At 50.5% G+C, this 18,330-nt stretch overlaps 1 protein-coding gene and 1 long non-coding RNA gene across 3 annotated transcripts; both read left to right on the top strand.

Moving 5' to 3' along the window:
* Positions 1 to 532: 532 nt before the first annotated feature.
* On the top strand, positions 533 to 5,513 carry ATOX1 (antioxidant 1 copper chaperone). Of its 2 annotated transcripts, none has more exons than XM_014886989.2 (4): positions 533 to 619; positions 2,121 to 2,196; positions 3,432 to 3,588; positions 5,296 to 5,513. In XM_014886989.2, the coding sequence occupies exons 1-3, from the start codon at positions 614 to 616 to the stop codon at positions 3,563 to 3,565; spliced, it is 216 nt and encodes a 71-aa protein (XP_014742475.1). In that variant the 5' UTR covers positions 533 to 613; the 3' UTR covers positions 3,566 to 3,588; positions 5,296 to 5,513. The 2 variants fall into 2 exon arrangements, with proteins under 2 accessions (XP_014742475.1, XP_014742476.1); XM_014886990.2 differs by having other exon boundaries at positions 548 to 619; positions 3,432 to 3,583.
* A 10,548-nt stretch (positions 5,514 to 16,061) lies between these two features.
* On the top strand, positions 16,062 to 18,039 carry LOC148221965 (uncharacterized). The gene is made up of 3 exons (XR_015806969.1): positions 16,062 to 16,175; positions 16,913 to 17,017; positions 17,908 to 18,039. It is a non-coding gene; the product is annotated as an uncharacterized LOC148221965 (long non-coding RNA).
* The last annotated feature ends 291 nt before the right edge of the window (positions 18,040 to 18,330 follow it).

Below are 18,330 nucleotides of genomic sequence, written 5' to 3' on the forward strand. Positions count from 1 at the left end.
CCAGCTCTTTGTCAGCCCTGATGTGATGCTCTGTCCCCTCTCCAGCTTCCCCGTGAAAGCACCCGAGCTGCTCCCGGCCCCCACCACAGCCTCCTCCACCTCCTCAAGTTTTTTCAGAAAAGGGCTCATTTTTCCTTCAAAGGGCCATACAGCCAGGGAAGGGAAAAAAAAAAAACAAAAAAAACACCAAAGCAGACACATCTTCAGAGACCAGCATCCTTCTTCTCAGCCTGTTCTGCACTAGAGACTCCCCCCAATCCTCCCGCCCTCAATATTCAGTCCACCGGAGCTCTCCCAAGCCAATAAATCTCAAAACCTCAAACGATAGAGAGGAACGAGCTTTCTTTATCAGCCCGGCCCCATCTTCATGGCTCTCCCCACCTCCCTCCCTCAGCCATTTCTCCGTGCTGATCCTTAGCCTGGAAGCGAGCAGAGCACCACACGGCCCAGCCACCATCCCAAGGCTCCCCAGCGCTTTTCCCTTCACCCTCCGTGCCATCCCCGCCTCCCGAGGCCGCGGCCGCGCCACGGGGCCGGGCACGGCCCGCCCCTTCCTCCGCGCCGCGCCCGCAGCCGCCAGCGGGGATCCGGGATCCGGGAGCGCGGTTCCGCCATGCCGGTGGGTGCGGGGGCCGCGGGGGTCCAGGCCTCTCTGGGGGACGTGGCGGGGCAGGGAGGGCACTGCCCGCTGCCGGGAGCGGCCGCGGGGCTCCCCCGACCCTCGGTGCTCCCCGAGCCTCCGGGGCTCTTTCAGCCCCTCAGGCTCCCCCAGCCCCCTGAGGCTCCTCCAGCCTGGGGTTCCCTCAAGCCTCCCGACTCTCCCAGTCCTCGAGGCTCCCCCAGGGATCTCCCAGTTCCCCAGGGCTCCCCCAGCCCTCCAAAGCTTCCCCAGCCCCACAAGGTTCCCTTAGATCCTGCAGCTCCCTCAAACTCCGAGGTTCCCCCAATCCCAAACTCCCCCAAACCCCAAGACTTCCCCAGCCCCCCAAGGTTCCCTCAGATCCTGCAGCTTCCCCAAACCCCAAGGCTCCCTCAGCCCCCAGGGATCCCCCAGTCCTCGATGCTCCCCCAGTTTCCCAGTCCCAAACTCCCCCAAACCCCAAGGCTCCCCCAGCCCCCCAAGGTTCCCCCAGATCCTGCAGCTCCCTCAAACTCCGAGACTACCCCCGGTCCCAAACTCCCCCAAAACCCAGCCCCACCCGCCCCCCCCAGCTCCCAGGGCTTGGACACAGAAGGGCAGCATTAATGGAACCCTCCTTCCCCCCTGCCTGCACATCTCCCCAAAGCACCCAGGGCCTTTGGGAAATAAAAACGAAGAAAATAGCAATTATACTGAAAAAGCCCTAATGGGAACCTCCATCCCAAGCTCCTTCCTGGGTCAATGATCCCAAGAGGGTTTTAGCTTTGCAGTGGCAGGGGCACAGGGTGGTTCTGAATAGAAGGAAATATGGATTGCAGGTAACAAATGAACAATAGCCTTACTTTTCTTTTTTGAGGAAAGTAAAAAGCACGTACAAGACCAGGAAATTAGGACCCATCTGATGCCAAAGATTGAAGGCAGTGCTTAGTTACAGGCAAACAGCATTTTGTTGACCCAGTGTTGCTCACAAGTAGTGAAGATATCACTGGGGCCCCAGTGGACTGGAGGGGTGAAAAAACAGCACTAATGCTCATTAAATTTCTATTTTGCTTGTATTTTTATTATGTTGGGGACCAGAAGCCTTGTAGACACACAAGGAATAGGATGGGGAAGCACTGAAAACCTCTCAGACTTAAGTTAGGACAGCGAGTAGCTGGAGGCAGGAGATTTGCTTCTCCTTGGCTCCCCTGGACAAGCTGAATAAGTACAGCAGAGGCCATGGGGATGGTGATTTGTGCTGACTCTGGAGGCAGCCACACCATCTCCAAAGGCCTCTCAGGATTATGCTGTGGGGGACCATAGGGAGGAGTACCAAGAGGTCTCTGTTTTGCTGAGGATCCCTTAGTGGGATGTGTATGGTCCTTTTGGCTTGGGAAGCTTTGAACTCACCTCCCCAAGGAAAAAGGCAAGTGATGGAGTGCTCATGGTGTATTTCCAGCTGTGCTCTCCCTTACCCCTCGACTGCCTCTTTTCTTTCCAGAAACACGAGTTCTTCGTGGACATGACCTGTGAAGGCTGCTCCAATGCGGTCACCCGTGTCCTGCACAGGCTGGGAGGTGAGTCAGTGCTGGGTGTGGGACAGCCAGCTCCGGGCCAGTGCCCTGGGGACCTCCATCCTGAAGGATAACACTGTGGGTAAAAGTTGAAAGCTGGAAACTTCTCCTTGCTCTGCTCTGAGCCTGCTCCTTAGCTGGTAACAAGTCGCTGGTTTGTTTGCAGAGGAGTGTAAAGGGAGGGAGGAGCTGCCACGGCTGCAGGTGGCTCTGAGTCACCAGGGCCCCACCCTGAACCCTCTGGGAAGGACACTGGTAGACCCCTACTCAGGCTGCCAGAGGGAAGGGAGGTGAATGTCCTGCCTGGCCTTGTTTCCAAGGAGGCCTGGGGTGTCTGTGGTGCTGCCTAAGATTTGTCATCGGCAGTCACAGTGAAGAGCTGCTGAGCAGAGTGTTTGGTGGTTGTCTGTATAGCCTATTTTTAATAACACCTGGAAAATTATAACCCATGTCTCCTGTTTGCTGGCATTTCCAAGAGAGAAGGATCTGGCCTGCACTCATCAGTTGTGAGGGAGAACAGCTTCCAGCCACCAAGGCAAAGGCCTTGCAACTTCTTCCAGACCCCATTACCAGGCTGTGACAATTACATTTTCACTGTGTATGGTTGTCAGCATTTCCATCACTCTTCAACAGACTGGCCAGTGTCAGATTCATGTGATGATGTGGCAGAGTTCTCAAAGCTGATACATACCTACACGTTTTGTGAAAATACATAACTGGATAGAGACTGCATGTCCAGTTCCTCTCACTGGGATGAGAGTGGCTCACTTTTCTTAGGCACTGGGAAATCCACATGGTAAAATGACTTGTACTTCCTTTTATTTGCAGCTGTTAGATGGTACTACCAATTTAGGCATCTTGTCCTGAGCCTTTCCTAGCCCTGTCCACACTAAACCAGAGCACAGACTGAGCTGGATAGAAATGTTAGTGGTTGGTTTGAACTCAGCTTACCCTGGTTCCTACATGAGTGATTGTGTTGATCCAAGGTGGGGTGAGCAGATTAAAGCAGTTGAGAGACTGTAGTGCCTGATGTGGAGCTAGAGCAGATTTGACTTCCTTCATACCACTGCTGGCAGGACACCAGGTTGGTTTTGCTGGCTGGTGGTGGTATCAGAGTGTGCTGGCAGGAGATAAATGTTTGACTGATGCCCTGGGGAGCACAGATGTGTGAAGGTGAGCTTTCCCTGTGCTTACACCATTTGGATGCTTTTAACTATGCAAAATTTTTTTCCTCATAGGTGTCAGCTTTGATATTGACCTGCCCAACAAGAAGGTGTATATTGACTCAGAGCACAATGTTGACACCCTGTTGGAAACCCTCAAGAAGACTGGAAAGAATGCTTCCTACCTCGGGGAGAAGTCTGCCCAGTAGCCTTGCCTGGTGTGAAGAGTTAGGTATATACCAGCTGTATCCAGTGTGGAAGAGAGATATCTGAGGTTTTTCCAGCTCTCCCAGTAAAACAGGCATCTTCCTGGAAAGCACAGATTTAAAAAGACTGCAGGTCCAGCTTCAGCAAACCCCTCATATCAGAGAAGGAGATGGAGCACACACAGGGACCCCTTAGCTGTTCTGCACAGCCTGTGTGATCCCAGCCTTGGCTCTAGTGGAGAGGTAGAACACAGCCTCTTGCCATTCCCAGGTGAACCTAGAGTTTGCCAGAGCATATTGTGCATGAAAACAAAACTCAAACACACTTAACAGCTAGCCAGAGAGAGTGGTGGGCCCCAGCAATAGCAGGAAGGGTGATGGAAGACAAATTTGGATGTGTGATGCTGTGGGTTAGCTCTTAGCACAAGGACTTTCAACAGCTGATTCTCTTGATAAGGCTGTTAATCCTCCACTAAACTCAAGGACAGTGAAACAGCAGCTCCCTGGCACTCTTCTGGATGTAAAATGTTTGGTTCCAGAATAACTCCCAGTGCACACATTCCCTCCCCAGCTGTCTACCCCAGTGATAGCCTGATTGTTGCAGCCTGTCAATTTTCCCAGAATTCCAGCATTATGAAGACATGTACAAAACTCTGCTGACTGTAAAATATATTGGCAGACAAGGTTCAATTTCAGTGGAAAAGAACAAAGTGGGAGAAGGCTGCCCACTCACTGCATGTATTGTTCTTTAGTGTGCAAAATTACTACATGGCATCTCCTAAGAACTTATTTCTGTGAGTAGAGCTTTCTGATCCGGTGACCTTTTTTTTAATGGTGTACTTGGATCATCACAAATACCCAGCACAGATGCACTGAAACCAGTTCATGCTGATTTAATTCCCAGTCAGTAAATTAAATCAGGGATTTAAACTAGTAGGAATTAAACTGATACAAGAAAGAGCTGAGCTGATAGTGATGTGTGTGCAATAGATCTGCATTGTTTAATAGGCTGATAATAGATTTAAAATCTGCAGTTTGTATCATTTGAGCAAGCTCTCATCAGTGCTTCTTAGAAACGGTTTAAAATCACAGCTGTAATCAAATAACAACCCCACTTCAACAGAGGGAGGCATGCTTTGAATTGAATAGTTTTCAGTGTATTTCAGTTTCTGAGTGTTGACTGCAAGGGCTGTTAAAATTGCAGGAACCTGTGGAGTGGACTATGTGTCAGGTGCCTGCAGAATTTAACAATTACAGCAAAGTCAGTCTCAAATAATGGGAATGTGTCTCTTTTCCTGGCCCAATTTTCCCATTTCTTTCCTTATATGACATCAAGGCAGCCGGTGAGTCAGTTCAGCTGGCCAGCGTGGCAGAACATTTCTCTGGATGCCTTTGTTTTCCTGTTGCATTTTAACTGAAGCTCTTTGACTTATCCAAGTATCTTAAGACCAAGAACAGAGGAGAGTGGGGGGCTGGGCTGCCCTTGCAAGATCACTTCAGCAGTCAGGCTAGAAATCCTCTGAATTTAGATTTTGCACACCACATAGGGAATATTTTTAGGGGCCCATCTGTAAGAGGAGGGAGGGAAGTTGCAAACCCTTGGCTCTGATGGATACATTTCCTTTGGCCCTCTTCCTGCTTGGCCGGCAGAGGGCATCTCTGTATAACGTTATCTCCTCTGAGCCTTGCTGTTCTTTTCCCTTCATTTATTCACTTATGTATTTATTTTGCAGGAACTCACACATAACTTCAGCAAAAAGATGGCTTAACTGTCTGCATGTCTCCCAACTTGCTGTGTCATTTGACCTTTGCCAGATGTTGGAAAGCAGAGGGCTGGCAGGAGGAGACAGCTGGGCCTTGGGTTCTAGAAGTGGAGGGGTTTGGAGGAAGAGGTTGTGTTGTGTTTTCAGTCCCACAGTAAATCAAGGCATTGCTTTTAACTTTCAGTGCATGTCTGTGTGTCCTGTGTGTCTTTGTACTGCTTTGAGTGGTTTTCTGTGAAAGAGGAGGCTTTTAGGGATGGAAAACTCCCCTTTCCATGCAAGACAGGTCTCCCAGGAAATTTCAACTGTCCCTAGAAGCTGACTGCAACCTCTGCCTGAGGGACACATCTCAGGAGAACTGTGCTTGAACGTCACTTAGGTTCAGGGAATCTGCATCTTGGAAGTTGTTTTTCCATCAAAGAACAAACGAACTCTCCATTTGGAATACAAGTGCTGGGAAGAAGGGACTTCTGCAGCCCCTGTAAGTCCAGAATAACCAAGTGTCCTTTTGAGCTCGATGTGGCCTTCAGGCACAAGTGTGCAAAAGAGAATGCCTGAGCTGATGAGAAATACAGAAGGGATGGAGGAAGGAGAAGGGTGTGGGCATATCCAAGGTCTCTTATTTCCTGGCCCAGTGATTAGTCTTCTGGACTGTACTGTTGCTTTCATTTAATTTTTCAGCCCAGTAGAGAGATTGCATGTGTGTGTCCCAGTCTGCTGTCTCTTGTTTAACATGGGGGATGTCTCCTACACCTACCACTCACACAGAGCTTGTTCTACAGAAAGAAAAAGCAACTAAAGTTTGGAGTAAAATGTTACTATATATTTTAGAGATTTTTTTGGAACTAATTCAGATTAGTTTTGACATAATCGCAATTTATTCATTCTTAGAGTACTTTACTGCTTCAAAGTCCTTCTTTACCTTTGATCCAAGCATGATTAATTACTGTAGATGCACTTGCAGGGGGCTGGAGAGGCACTTCAAGGAATGTGTTGCAGACACCTTTTATTACTGTTTAAATTAAGGGAAGCTAAAGGTTACAAGTGTAACATCATTGCTTTATTTTCTTGCCTTAAAGTCTCCCCAGTTTGGCAGGAAATTTCCAGAGCCAAGACCCAGAACCACAACCTATTTCTGCTTCTTGTCCATGCATTCAGATGCTCGGTGTGACTCCTCCAGGGTCCTGGGGAGCGAGTGAATCTCTTTCCCTAGACACCTGAGCTGGTGTTTGCCAATCTCAGTTATTATTTATTGCTTTCATCTTCCTTCCAGGCTTGGCCAGTGCCCAGCCAGTGGCTCAGCTCTGGTGGCAGTGGCTGGAGGAGGACGTGTGCTGGCAGCCTGGTGAGGAGCTGGATGGCACAGTGGCCTTGGAGCCAGCAGTCCTTGTGGCACTTGCTGTCTGCCAGGCTGGTGGCAGTGTGGTGCCCACACAGGACAACTCCCACTCTGTCTTGCTGAAACCAGGCTGCTTGTCCTTGGTATCTGGAGTGCAGCTTATGCTGTCCACGCTCCCCTGGCTGCTCTGCTCCCTTTTCCTTGCTCTGCTTTGGGTAAATATCTAGAAAGGTTTCTACCCACAGCCAGCCAGGAGCTTTATGCAGATACCTGAAGCTCCAGCACCCATCTGCAAGGCTGCAGTCTCTCAGCTCTCCCCACTGTTGTTCAGTGCAGGCAGAGAGGCCAGACACTGCTTTAAGACTCTGGCCTGTTGAGTAATGACACCCTGTGACAGTCCTCACTTTGGAGTGTGGGCTGCATTTGGGCTGAATACAGATGGGATAGGGAAGTTGGGGCAGGATAGTTGAGTCTGAACAGAGCTGCAGGCCTGCAGAGTGACTGCCTGAAAGGTTTATGGAAAAGCTTTGGGAGAAAAAACAACTTCATAGACTAAAAGAATAAGAGAACCACTACCTAAGCAGAGTTTCTTTGTTCCACCACTGCCCAAACTGCAACATCTTCATTTATCGTGTTAGCCTGAATTCACTGCATCTCATGGAGAGGGACCCTGACAAGCCCACACGGATAACGTGGCCACAATATTTTCCACAGGAAACAATATTCCAGACAGGCTGTGAGGCTGTTTTCAGACAAGGAAATGCTCAGTTTGCAATGCAAACAGGAAAGGGTGGCACTTGGAAAGGGAGCTTTCCTATACCACAGACACCCAGGCTGTGCAGGACATCCCAGTGACCTGCTGGAAGAGTGATGTGTCAGCAGGATGAGCAGCAGCTGGCCAGGTCCATGGTGCATTGCCATCCATGAATATGTCATCCCAGCTGCAGGGAGACTTCACGGCTCGTTTCTTTTTTCTTTTGTTTAATTTCTTCACTTCTGTGTTTTTCTGAAGGGTCTCAGCCCATCTCCAGCTGAACTGTGAGAATCCACAAACTGCCTCTAGCTGCAGCACCAGTAAGAACTGGGCAAATCCTGAGGGACAAGCTTTAAAAGTTCCTTTGTTTTCCTGCCTCAAAATGATCTTTCCCCCCGACCCCCCTCCACATTGTTTCCAGCAGACAGCATTTGCTTTTCTCACCCATCTCTGTGTGTTTGCAGCATTGCTGCTGTGCCTCTGGGTGTCATTTTTCACTCAATGTTACCTTCCCCCGCTTTTTAAACAAAAATCTTAATTTCGGTGGAAAAGTCTACAGCCTCCAAAGGCCAGTCCTTTGTCCACAAAAGAAAAGTCGTGGTTATCCCAGGGCCGCCTTAAGCACCACTGGCTTTTGGGTGATTTCTAATTACCTGATGACAGGCAGGGGATGATTTTAGCCAAAGGAGCAGTTGTACTCAGTCGAACCACCCAGTAAATGAGAGAATTTCCAAAATAGCATCGGAACTGCAGAAAGCAGGGACAGGAGGTCCCCCTGAGTGCCTGCAAATGGTGATTCCTGGTGGCTTGGAGAAGTAAATTGCTGTGAAATTTCAGGGTGGGAAAGAAGGGTTCAGTTTGCAACAATCTCAAGAATTTCACAGGCGTGGTGTGTCTGGGTGTTAAGATGCGTGTTACATGGTTACACGGAGGATTCATTACTGAAAGATGGGGATTTTCTAGTCTTACTGTGCTTTTAAATGTTTGCTGTAAGAAACAACCCAGCCCCGGCTTCCACCTTGGCTTGCCTGCCTGTTCCCAGCCCAGGCATGGCAGTGGCAGAGCTGGGAGGTGATGAGCACCATGACTGATGGGGAGGCTCATACCCCCACACTTTAGGGTCAACATCAGCAACATTGCCCTGAACAGCTGCTCTTTGAGCTAAAACTGTGCATCTGGCTCTGGAGTTGCCCTGGGCTGGGTGCTCAAAGTCAAAAGCATCACCCGAAGTGGTCAAACATCTCTGTAAATGACATGGTCCCTCAGAAGGACTCCAAACTGGCTGGAAAAAATTTAGTAGTCTCTCTGAACTACATGTGCTGGTCTTGAATCTTTTCAATAAGGTCTGCAAAGACCCAATCTAGCTCCTCATGAGGCCACAGCTGGGCCGAGGCCCCTCTGTGATTTGCAGCACTGTCCCAATGCAGCACTGACATACAGAGCAATATCAAAGGCCTGGCTGGTTCCCAACTCCCCTGTTGATACATGCAGATTCCCTGAGTGATTATCACAGGCAGCTTTCCACATTGCAGCTTCCAAAGCAGCAAAACACGGAGGGACCTGACAGACTCCCCCTCCAAAACAGGAAAACACACAGGGTTCTGACAGACTCCCCCTCCAAGACTGTGGCAGCATAAATAGAAAAAAAAAAACACCCAACAAATCAAACAAACAAAAACCAGGCTTAATTAAGGACTTCAAGAGCAGGAAATGTGCACACGTGTGCTTGCCAGAGCACAAATATTTTCTTTTGGAGCTGCTTTCTCCAAGTGTTCAGTAAGGTGATCGAGGCTGGGTTACAGAGCAAGGGTAGCAAACAGTTCCCAGCCCCTCCGGAAGGCAGCGGCCACAGGGCACTGCTGTTCTGCATCCTTCCCCATGCTCCAGGCTTTGGCTTTAGGCTCCCACAGTATATACTGAAGCTATTCAACCATTTGGCTAAAAGCAGATGGGGAGGGAGAGAAAACAAAGTCAAACGAGAGGGAGAAAGGCAGCTTTTGTGCAGCCTCTGTTTGCAAAAGACAGCCCAAGCCCCTTTTGGACTAAGGTTTAATTTATTGGGCTCTGGAGAGCCGAGGTTCACAGCCCCACAGCTGCTGCAGGCAGTGGCACATTGGGGCAGCAGCAGGGAGTGGGTGGGAGCCAGCTCTGATAAGTGAGCAGCTCCCTCAGAGGTGCTGTGGGATACACAGGACACGAAGCAAGGACCCTGGCTGCTCTGGGGGGAGCAGATCTGCCCTCTGACTCCTGCTACAAGGGCCTGTTCCAGGTCCCCTGAAGGAATGAGGGAAACTGGTCTGCATAGATGGGAGCCTTCAGCCTGGCCCTTCCTGCTATTGTCCTTCTGCTCATCAGGTCTGTTCCTGAGCACCTCCCAAAGCCCTGCTGGGTGCTGCAGAGCTGGGTTCACGTTTCCTCTTAGCCAGTCCAGACTAGAGGGTTACTGTCACTGGGGCAAGACACAGCCAGAAGAGAGATCTTGTAGCATTTCAGACTTTTCCACAATTTCCAGCTGGCTTGAAATTCCCAGGGCAGGACCATCCCTCTCAGACCATATGCGAGCTGCTCACCTCTTTTCAACAGATGGGGGAGAAAATGCTAAAACAACAAACACAGCTCACCCCCTTGTAAATGAAAAGAGATGCCTGGATGGAGCAGGAATCCACTGTGTGCACGTACCCTCCTGCTCCATTTGAGATGGAGCAATTTCCCCCCCTCTGAAGCTCCTGCTGGGCTGTGGGCAGAGCTTGGCCCGCAGAAGCCAATGTCAGCAGGGTGCACAATGCCCAACAATGACAACAGGGGCCTCGAGCTTAATCTGTTGTGCACAGCTTCAAAAAACCCCAGCCCACACAGCTATTGTCAGGGTGATCCCACCGATTGCATCACCAGTCTGCCTGGGACACGAGGCTGTCTCCAGAGCTCAGGACGGAGTGCCTGGGGCTGTCCTGGGTTCTGTGGACAAGCAGGGAACAGCCCTGGGGTCCCTGGGGCTGTCCCAGGTTCTATGAACAAGCCACACACCAGGCTTGGGCCTCTACAAATAAGGTCCTTTGGCTTTTCCCTTGCCTTTGTCAGCTGGTGGGAGCTGGTTATTGTTGTATTATTATTTTGTTATCCCCACAGGCATGGGATATATTGTGGGGATATTTTATATCCCCCTCAAAGGGTCTCCCTTTGGTGGAGAAAACTCTGACACCAGCATTTGCATCTCTATTTCCCTGTGGTCTTTCCTTCCCCTGCATCTGTCCAGTGTTCCATGCTTGTGCCCTCCCAGGAGCAGCCAGCAAAGCAGGCAGCTCGGTGGGAGTGATCCAATTTCCAGGGCAACTGGGATGGGACTGAGTCCAGAGTGTCCTCGACTCACAGAGCCGCTCTTATTTCTCCACAGTTTCCTCTCCGTTTGCTTTCTTAATTCAGCCTGTCCTTTGCCAGGGAAGAGGCCAAAAAAGCAGAGATGTGGCACATCCAGAGTCCTCCCAGCTGCCTTTACAACTGCTGGGGGATTTTTAGCTCTTCAGTTTCAGGAGCAGCCCTCCAAGCTTGCCTTGCCCTGAGGTCAAAATATGTCAAAGTATGGCCAAAGCAAGAGCATAGGAAGGCAGGAGGCCAGCTCTGACTCTAAAGGCTTTGTGCTGAGCTTCTCACCAAGGGTCAATGTGCTGAGGACACAGATGTGTATCCCCAGGTATGAATCATCATCCTTTGCCACTAGTGCTGGTCACCTCTGCTAGGAATAGCTGAAGATACAAGTCCTGGTGTGTCCAGAGGAAAACCAGAAACATGAGGTGCAGAAATCATCTCAGCAAAGTGTTTCCAGCCCCTTCCTGCCATACCTTTGTTTTCATTCTCCCTGGCAGAGAACTGGTCGCAATTCCTCCAAACAGGGTCTCAGCATACCAGTGGAATGGCACGGGCTCAGCTGCACCCCAGGCCTTGCAAGAAGCCAACAAACCTTCCCTGTGGGCCACCCAGAAATCCAATGTACAGCAGGAGCTGCACTCTGGATCAATGCTGAAGAGCCACTTCGAGGCAAAGGGAGCTGGCATGAACTGCTCTTTGCCATGGAAAACAATAGGCCCAACCCAGTGCCCGAGGGTTTTAAAATTCATCCCTAGAACTGGCTAATGCTGAAAACCCCCAGCTGTTATTTCCAGATTTGTAACCCCAACAGAGGAGCAGCCAATTCCTGCCGGAGCTGCAAACTTGTTTGTGTGTCTGTGTAGAACTGAAAGCCAGGCGTTGCTCCCCATGCAGGCATTGTCCCTCTGTCCCCAGCGGTCTCTGCCTCACAGCATGTGGGGGAGCAGGAGGGAAAGGGTCACACAGTGCCAGCTGCAGTGTGCCCTCCCTGGTTTGCAGGGACCTTGCTCCCAGGCTGGGGACCAGCAGCTGGAGCCCCCTCCCAGACACGTCAGGCTGGGACCACACTCCCGATGTCCATTGGTAGGTGCAAAAAGAGGGAGGAGGAGATGAGGTCTCACTCCTCCATTTCTTTCAGAGCCTCCAGAAAATCAGGGAGAGGGATGAACTTTCTGATTCCACTGGAAATGGTTGAACACAGACAGATTTGAGAAGAGGTCAGAGAAAGAGGTGTCACTTCTTATCCAGCCTTTTCACCCACACTTTCCATCTGGAAGCAGCACAGATTCCCTTGGTAGCACTTGCTGTTTCTAATACTTTGGAGGAAAAACAGCATGAATGGCCCAGCCTTGAGAGAGATGGCATCAGTGTCAGGCCAGGCACACCTCAGGCAGCGAGGACCTCTGTTCTTGGGGGTTGCAGTGGATGATTTTTAAAGGTCCATTCCAATCCAAACTCTTGTATGGTTCTAGGATTCTCCTGAGCTGCCTGGGGGAGAGAAGCAGGAAAGAAGCCCTTGGAAACTCCCTCAACAGCTGCCCAGATGCCCTCACTGTCCACAGCTTAATCAGCCTCTGTGTGCCTTAGTGAAGGGGACAGATGAACATCCCCACAACAGGTTTGGTGCCTAGATCCAGCTGGGTGGCCATCAATAATCCAAAAACACAGTGTGGTCTCCCTCCTGTTCTGCAGCTGAGTACCTCCAGAGAGGCCCAGACAATTCTCTGCACCACCCCACTCAATTGAGAAAGCTGCTGTTTCCTTAATTTCCCAGTTCCCACTTTTTCCCCCTAAGTGAACAACAGAATATTTTGAATATTCATGCCATTAAAAATCCACTCCATCAATCCTGGTAGTAAATCCTGGGCAATCTTCATCCCTGGGGTGACGTGGGCAGGCACAGGAGAGAGGATGCAGTGGGTACCTTTGGGCACGTCTGAAGTTAAGGGACTGGGGGTAACATCACCAATGTTTGTGTCTCATCTCTGCAATTTTCTGGTTAGTCTTTGCAGATGCCTGATATAATTAATGTTCATTAGTATTTTCACAGCAGCATCACACAGAAAAGAGTCCAGTGTTCTCTCCCACATTTCAGGAAGAATGTTTTCTCTCTGTTTTCCCCATAAAATAGAAGCTTAAAGGGGACTTCTCTGAATCTGCTTGGTTTTTTTAAACCGTGATTCTGGTCCCTCCATCTCCTTAAACAGCTGCTGATAACATATGCAGGGCATACGGCCTGGGGAAGCACTGCTAATTTTAGCAGCAGGTCCTGAGGGAGGGACCCTGCTCTGGGCCAGGCACAGGATGGAAAGTCACAGCGTTTGCTCAGGGCCCCACATGACCTCGCTATTTTGGGGCTGCCCACGTCCCACCTTGCCCCAAGCCCACAGACACAGAGTGGCATCAGCCCCAAGCCTTCCCACAGCCCAGCTATTCCTGCCCACAGCACTGCTCCTGCCAAACCCTGGCCAAATGGAATGGCGGTTTTTTGAGGGGAAGTAAACAAGCTTCAGGGCTAAATTGAGATCCCCAGAACTCATCACACCGAAGCAGTGATGGACAAGGTATTTTCTGCCCACATATGTCCGCTGTATTTTCACCCAGCTAAGGGGGTCGTGTCCTCTTGGGTTTCCTTTACTCCCTGGTCAGTGAAATTCCATCAAGTTTCACACAGATGATGCAAATGATTCCTCCAGTGACTGGCCCTTGCAAGGGCCTGTACATGGCCTTAAAAATCTGAATTGCACAAGGTAAGAAGATTTTAAGGAATTTGAACTCCCCAGAGTAAAATCCATACTGAACAGGGGAGCTTAGAGAGGTTCAAAAGTGCACAGGAGATGATTTGAAAGGAGCCAGCAAGCAGAGATGGTGTGGAAGTCAGTGCTTGCACTTGGTGTTAGCCTGGAGTGGCCATGTTTGTAATCACAGTCACCAGATTCTAAAATCCCAGCACTGCCCCTACCAGCCCTGCCTACCTGACCCTACAATCCTTCACACAGCTCCTGCATGACAGGAGTGGCTCAGGCTCACAAGATATCCTGCCCACACTTTTGTCAAAAAATATTTCCTACTGTCTCCCCTAATATCTTCTTTGCCAGCTTCTAAGGCTGCCTGTGACCAGCTATGGTGGTGTAACCCCAGTGGGCAACCAAGCTCCAACACAGCTGCTTGCTTTTCCCTCTGTACCCAACCCTTCCAAATGCATGTTGCCAAAACCAATCCCATTTTGTCTCCTCTAAGGGACACCCTGTTTATGGAGCCTCCTGCATCCAGCAGCCTTGCTCAGTCGTCTGGTACCTCTCAAGCCAGGACTTGTTCTGAAGTGAGCTCAGCTCGAGTAGAAAGTGTCAGAGCAATAGACAGAAAAATGTGGATTCTCAGGGTGGATCAGTGCAGCCTCAGCCAGGGGTGGCCCAGGCACCTCGAGAACCTCAAGCACCGTGTCCTGGATGCAGCCACAGCTCCAGCACAGCTCAGCTCCCACCCAGGGATGCTGTAGCAGCTCATCCACCAGCAGTGCTGGAGGGGATGTGGCCTCTTGGGATGGCTCTGCCCAGAGCCTTTGCTGGCTTGTGTGACAGCAGGACGCAGGGCTGAGCAGAGGGCAGGGATGGGGAAGAGCTGGGGCACGGAGTGTGCACACACCGAGGTACTGTAAGGGAGAGGGGATATTTTCATAGGGTTTTGTCAGCAATGAGGGTTAACAGGAGGACACTAAAGTCCTGTACTTCAGCTTCAACGGGAAGCTGCTAAACTTTCCAGGCTTTAACTCATATTCTAGCCTGCCTGTCACCAGTGTGCCCTCACCAAGCCAGGCTTTTCCTCTTTGCCTCCAGCAATGCACAAGCCTGGAGCGAAGGCAGCCCTCGATTACAGCCCATGTTCTCAGCTGCTGGATCCTGGGGACAGCGAGTTATGCTGAGGACACACTGCTGCCAGCTTTGCCTCAGCTGCAATCCGTGGCAGCTCTGCCCCATCACTGCTTGGCCCCACCGGGCACTCACCAGCCTGACCACTGCATCAGGTCCCTAAAGGGGAGCTTTGTAAATGGGCTCCCAGCATAGACATGGCCCAGGAAAAACGTGGCTTTCATCCCTTAGATGTAAGTTGGTATGGCTGATTAAATTAAAAAGGGTTGTGGGGTAAGTGGCCAACTCATCTGAGAATCGAGCTTCTCTTAGAGGACCTCACACTCATGACCCAAAAAAACAAATGCAACTGGCCCCAGAGAGCCTTGAGAACCCCGGAATTTGCCTTCCTGGTCTTTTCCTCACCTATGGTTATTGCCACTCTTTTCCAGATGGCATTTGATATTCTGGGGCTAGCACAGATTCACCTGGGTATCCCCATCAAAGCTGCCTTTTAGCCTGTGTTTCTCCATGGAAAAGAGCTGCCACTGCAGCCCAGGAGCTCCCCTCCCCACATGTCCCAGGGGCTTGAGAATAGATTCCTGTTTATTTCCTCAAGCAGTTCTATTCATATCCTTCAGAAGCAGCCAAACCGCATCTGTCAGGCTCAAGAGGACTTAAAAGTGCATCGTAGGTAAACACCAGGAGCAAGGTGGGACTACCTGGAGTTAGCAGCACTTCTCTCCTGGAAGTTTTATTTCACCTTCTGCAAGTCACAGGCACAACTACAGCACAAGGTCTCAAGCAACAGTAGAGTTGGGCTGAGACACCCGACTGTAATTCAGGCACACAACATCCCTGTGCCCAACACAGATGGGGAATAGCCCCTTGCAGCAAGGGAGAGCCCTTTTGGGACAGACATTCCGGTTCTTTGGATACTGTAGGTGTTGGGCTGGGACCAAGCTCAGCCAGGCTGGATGTTCTGGGAGTTTCAAATGAGCTGAGGACATGTCCTGTCTGCTGGTGCCTAGTGTGATGTCTCCAGGCAGAGCTGTGGGGACTCTGCCACAGGGACAGGGTGGGAGGCTACAGCCAGAGGAGTTCCATTCACTACACTTTCTGGGTGTTTTATTCCCCTGCTTCTTTCGCCTCAGTTTGGTTTCAGGGAGGACAGAAAGGCTTCTCCCAAGCCTGCAGCCCCACACATTTCCAAGTGAGTGAGATGATAATGCAGGAGGAGTTCGAAAGAGGCAGAGGAGAGACCTTCACCATGGGGCATGGAAAAGCCTTCCACCAGAGAGCCCTGGGATAGCTGTGAGTCCACACACACCATGGAAAGAACAAGACATCCCACAGTAATCCTGTTCTGCTGTCTAGCTCTGCAGCCTGTTCCCAGGCCATGACTCACTGCAGAGCCATGCACAGCTGCTTTTCCATCTCCTGCCCTGCTGGCCTCTGGATTACAGCTGAGAATCTGCAATGACATCCACTTCTCCTTCTCGATCTGCTTCTGACCAGCACCCCAGTGCAGGCATTGAAAGAGACTGTGAGTGTCCATCTGCTCCATCTGAACCAGGCATCAGTCCAACAGCTCAGCTGAGGGACAGTCCCATGCCACTGGGAAGAATTCCTTGCCCCATGTAGGATAAAGACAGCCACTCTCACAGCCACTCTCAGGCGTGTTCCAAGGGCATTTTGTGTTCATCCTGCCCTGTGCAGATGGCGCTCTCAGTGGCCCTGTATCTGCTTAGTGCAAGCCCAGAGAACACAGCCCTTCTGCCTCTGATCTGCTGCTGAAATGGAAAAAAACAGAAACCCTTCAGCTGACACACTCCCAGAGAGCAGGAGAGATGGGAAATTCCTGGGATAAGCAGATTCCTCTCTGCTCTGCATTTACTCTCAGATTTTCCTGAGCTGAGTGCTGGACTCCCACCCCTGCAGCCATTGACTTCCCCCACACTGCCCTGCATGTGTGAGGAGCTCAGCCTTCAGCCATACACCCAGGGATGAAGACTTAGCAAATTACATTCCCATCGTGGTTCCAAGGCATCCTGTTTATTTATATGCACTTTGAGTTCATTGTTTTGCGGCAGCATCCACCAGAAATTAATGCAGACACATCCTCTAGAGAAAACTCATTAGGGAATCCCTCCCAGAGCAGAGGGAAGGAAAGGCTCCTCACACTGATAGACTTGTGAGCAAGGGACAGCAGGATTATTAATCCACACTTGTATCACTCCTACAGAGCTGCTCACTTGCCTTTTTCTCCATCTCTTACAGCAGAATTGTTCCCCTCTTGGAAAGCACCAAGGTTTTCTCAACTGCACCAGCCCAGATCTGCCCAGCCTGGCTCAAAGCAGGATGAAGAAATTTGGATTTTGAACTGAGGTTAGCTGGAGTTCAAACCTCACCCCTCCAGACCTCTTGGCTTTGCTGTAAAATGAGCTCAAGCCTCAAAGGGTCTTGCCCTGTTTGCTCTTTCCATCGCAGTTTGTGCAGTCACTTGAGCTGGGAGCGAGCACCGGGAGCCCTGGGGTTCATCTGCTGTGCCCAGAGCATCCACTGGCACATGGCCAGGAGCCTGAGCTGGACCTGCTGCAGCCCTGCCAGGATTCCCAGGGCTGAGGAGGCCCCTTGGGCAATCCCCTGCCCATCCAGTGCCCCAGATGGCATAAGACAGCTTTCTAAATATGTGTGAGATCCACTTTTCCTTCTGGCAGCCTGACATCAAATTCTCCTTTTTGATGACCCCACTAATCCTTACAAGAGTGGAAAGGACTTTCCAGGACTTCCTTTGCAAGCACTCAGTTATTTCTGGAGCTCTTTAAAGCTGCTGAGTTTAAAGAGCCAGCCAGTTGCTCCAGGCTCTTTGTGATCCCCCTCCATCCCACTGCTGATGCCTGGCAATTTGTCCTTCCCAAGGTGCAGGACCTGGCTGTCCCCACCATGTGCATGGATCACGATGAGCACCCTCACTCCCAGCCCCCTGGGCTTGCTGGATGAGCTTGGGGGCCATTTCCAGATGTGACTGCATCACTGCTTTTTGCTCTCGCTCAGACCAAGGTCTATGCCACCACATCCATAAAGAAATCCGTGCTATAATTATCTCTGTGGCACTATCATTTGTTTAAGCCCTTAGTAGAGGGCTTAACTTCAGGCTACAGTGCAGAGCAATTGCCACGTTGTCAGTTAGAGAAGTCGTGGTTTCTTTTCTCTTCTTTTTTTTTTCCCTCTCTAAAATTTTTTCCAGATGTCTTTTTTTTTTTTTTTTTCCTTAGGAGAAGAACCAGCAGCAGTACAATTTCAATGCGAGCCATGACTAATCCACTGCAGAGAGCATTCAACAGCTGTGTTCAACTCCTTGGGTTATGACTCAAGCAAATTAAACTCTGGCTTAGGGGATGTGTCACCTCTGGAGCCAAACAGGACCTACAAGTGGCACTGGGCTGCACCTGGGAGCTACGGACACTTGTGGTGGGAGAAAAAGGTGCTCCAGTTGGTTTCATTAGAAGGACTCATGGAGTCTGAGACACCATTATAAATCCAGCCTCCACAGGGACTTGGGAGGCTCACATGGAATATTTATGGGTCTCTGTGAGTGGTATCAACATCCACATATCAGCACCCAGGGATGGCTTTTGCTTTGGGAAGTGTAGCCAAGTAAAGAAATGGGCGAAGAAGATTTTCTTCTCTTTTTCTTT

This window comes from Sturnus vulgaris, chromosome 15 (assembly GCF_052056855.1).
Source record: "Sturnus vulgaris isolate bStuVul1 chromosome 15, bStuVul1.hap1, whole genome shotgun sequence".
Lineage (NCBI taxonomy): Eukaryota > Metazoa > Chordata > Aves > Passeriformes > Sturnidae > Sturnus > Sturnus vulgaris.

Coding starts and splice junctions, on each gene's coding strand:
- ATOX1 (XM_014886989.2), top strand. Junction 2,197..3,431: donor TGTCCTGCACAGGCTGGGAG/GTGAGTCAGTGC, acceptor TTTTCCTCATAG/GTGTCAGCTTTGATATTGAC.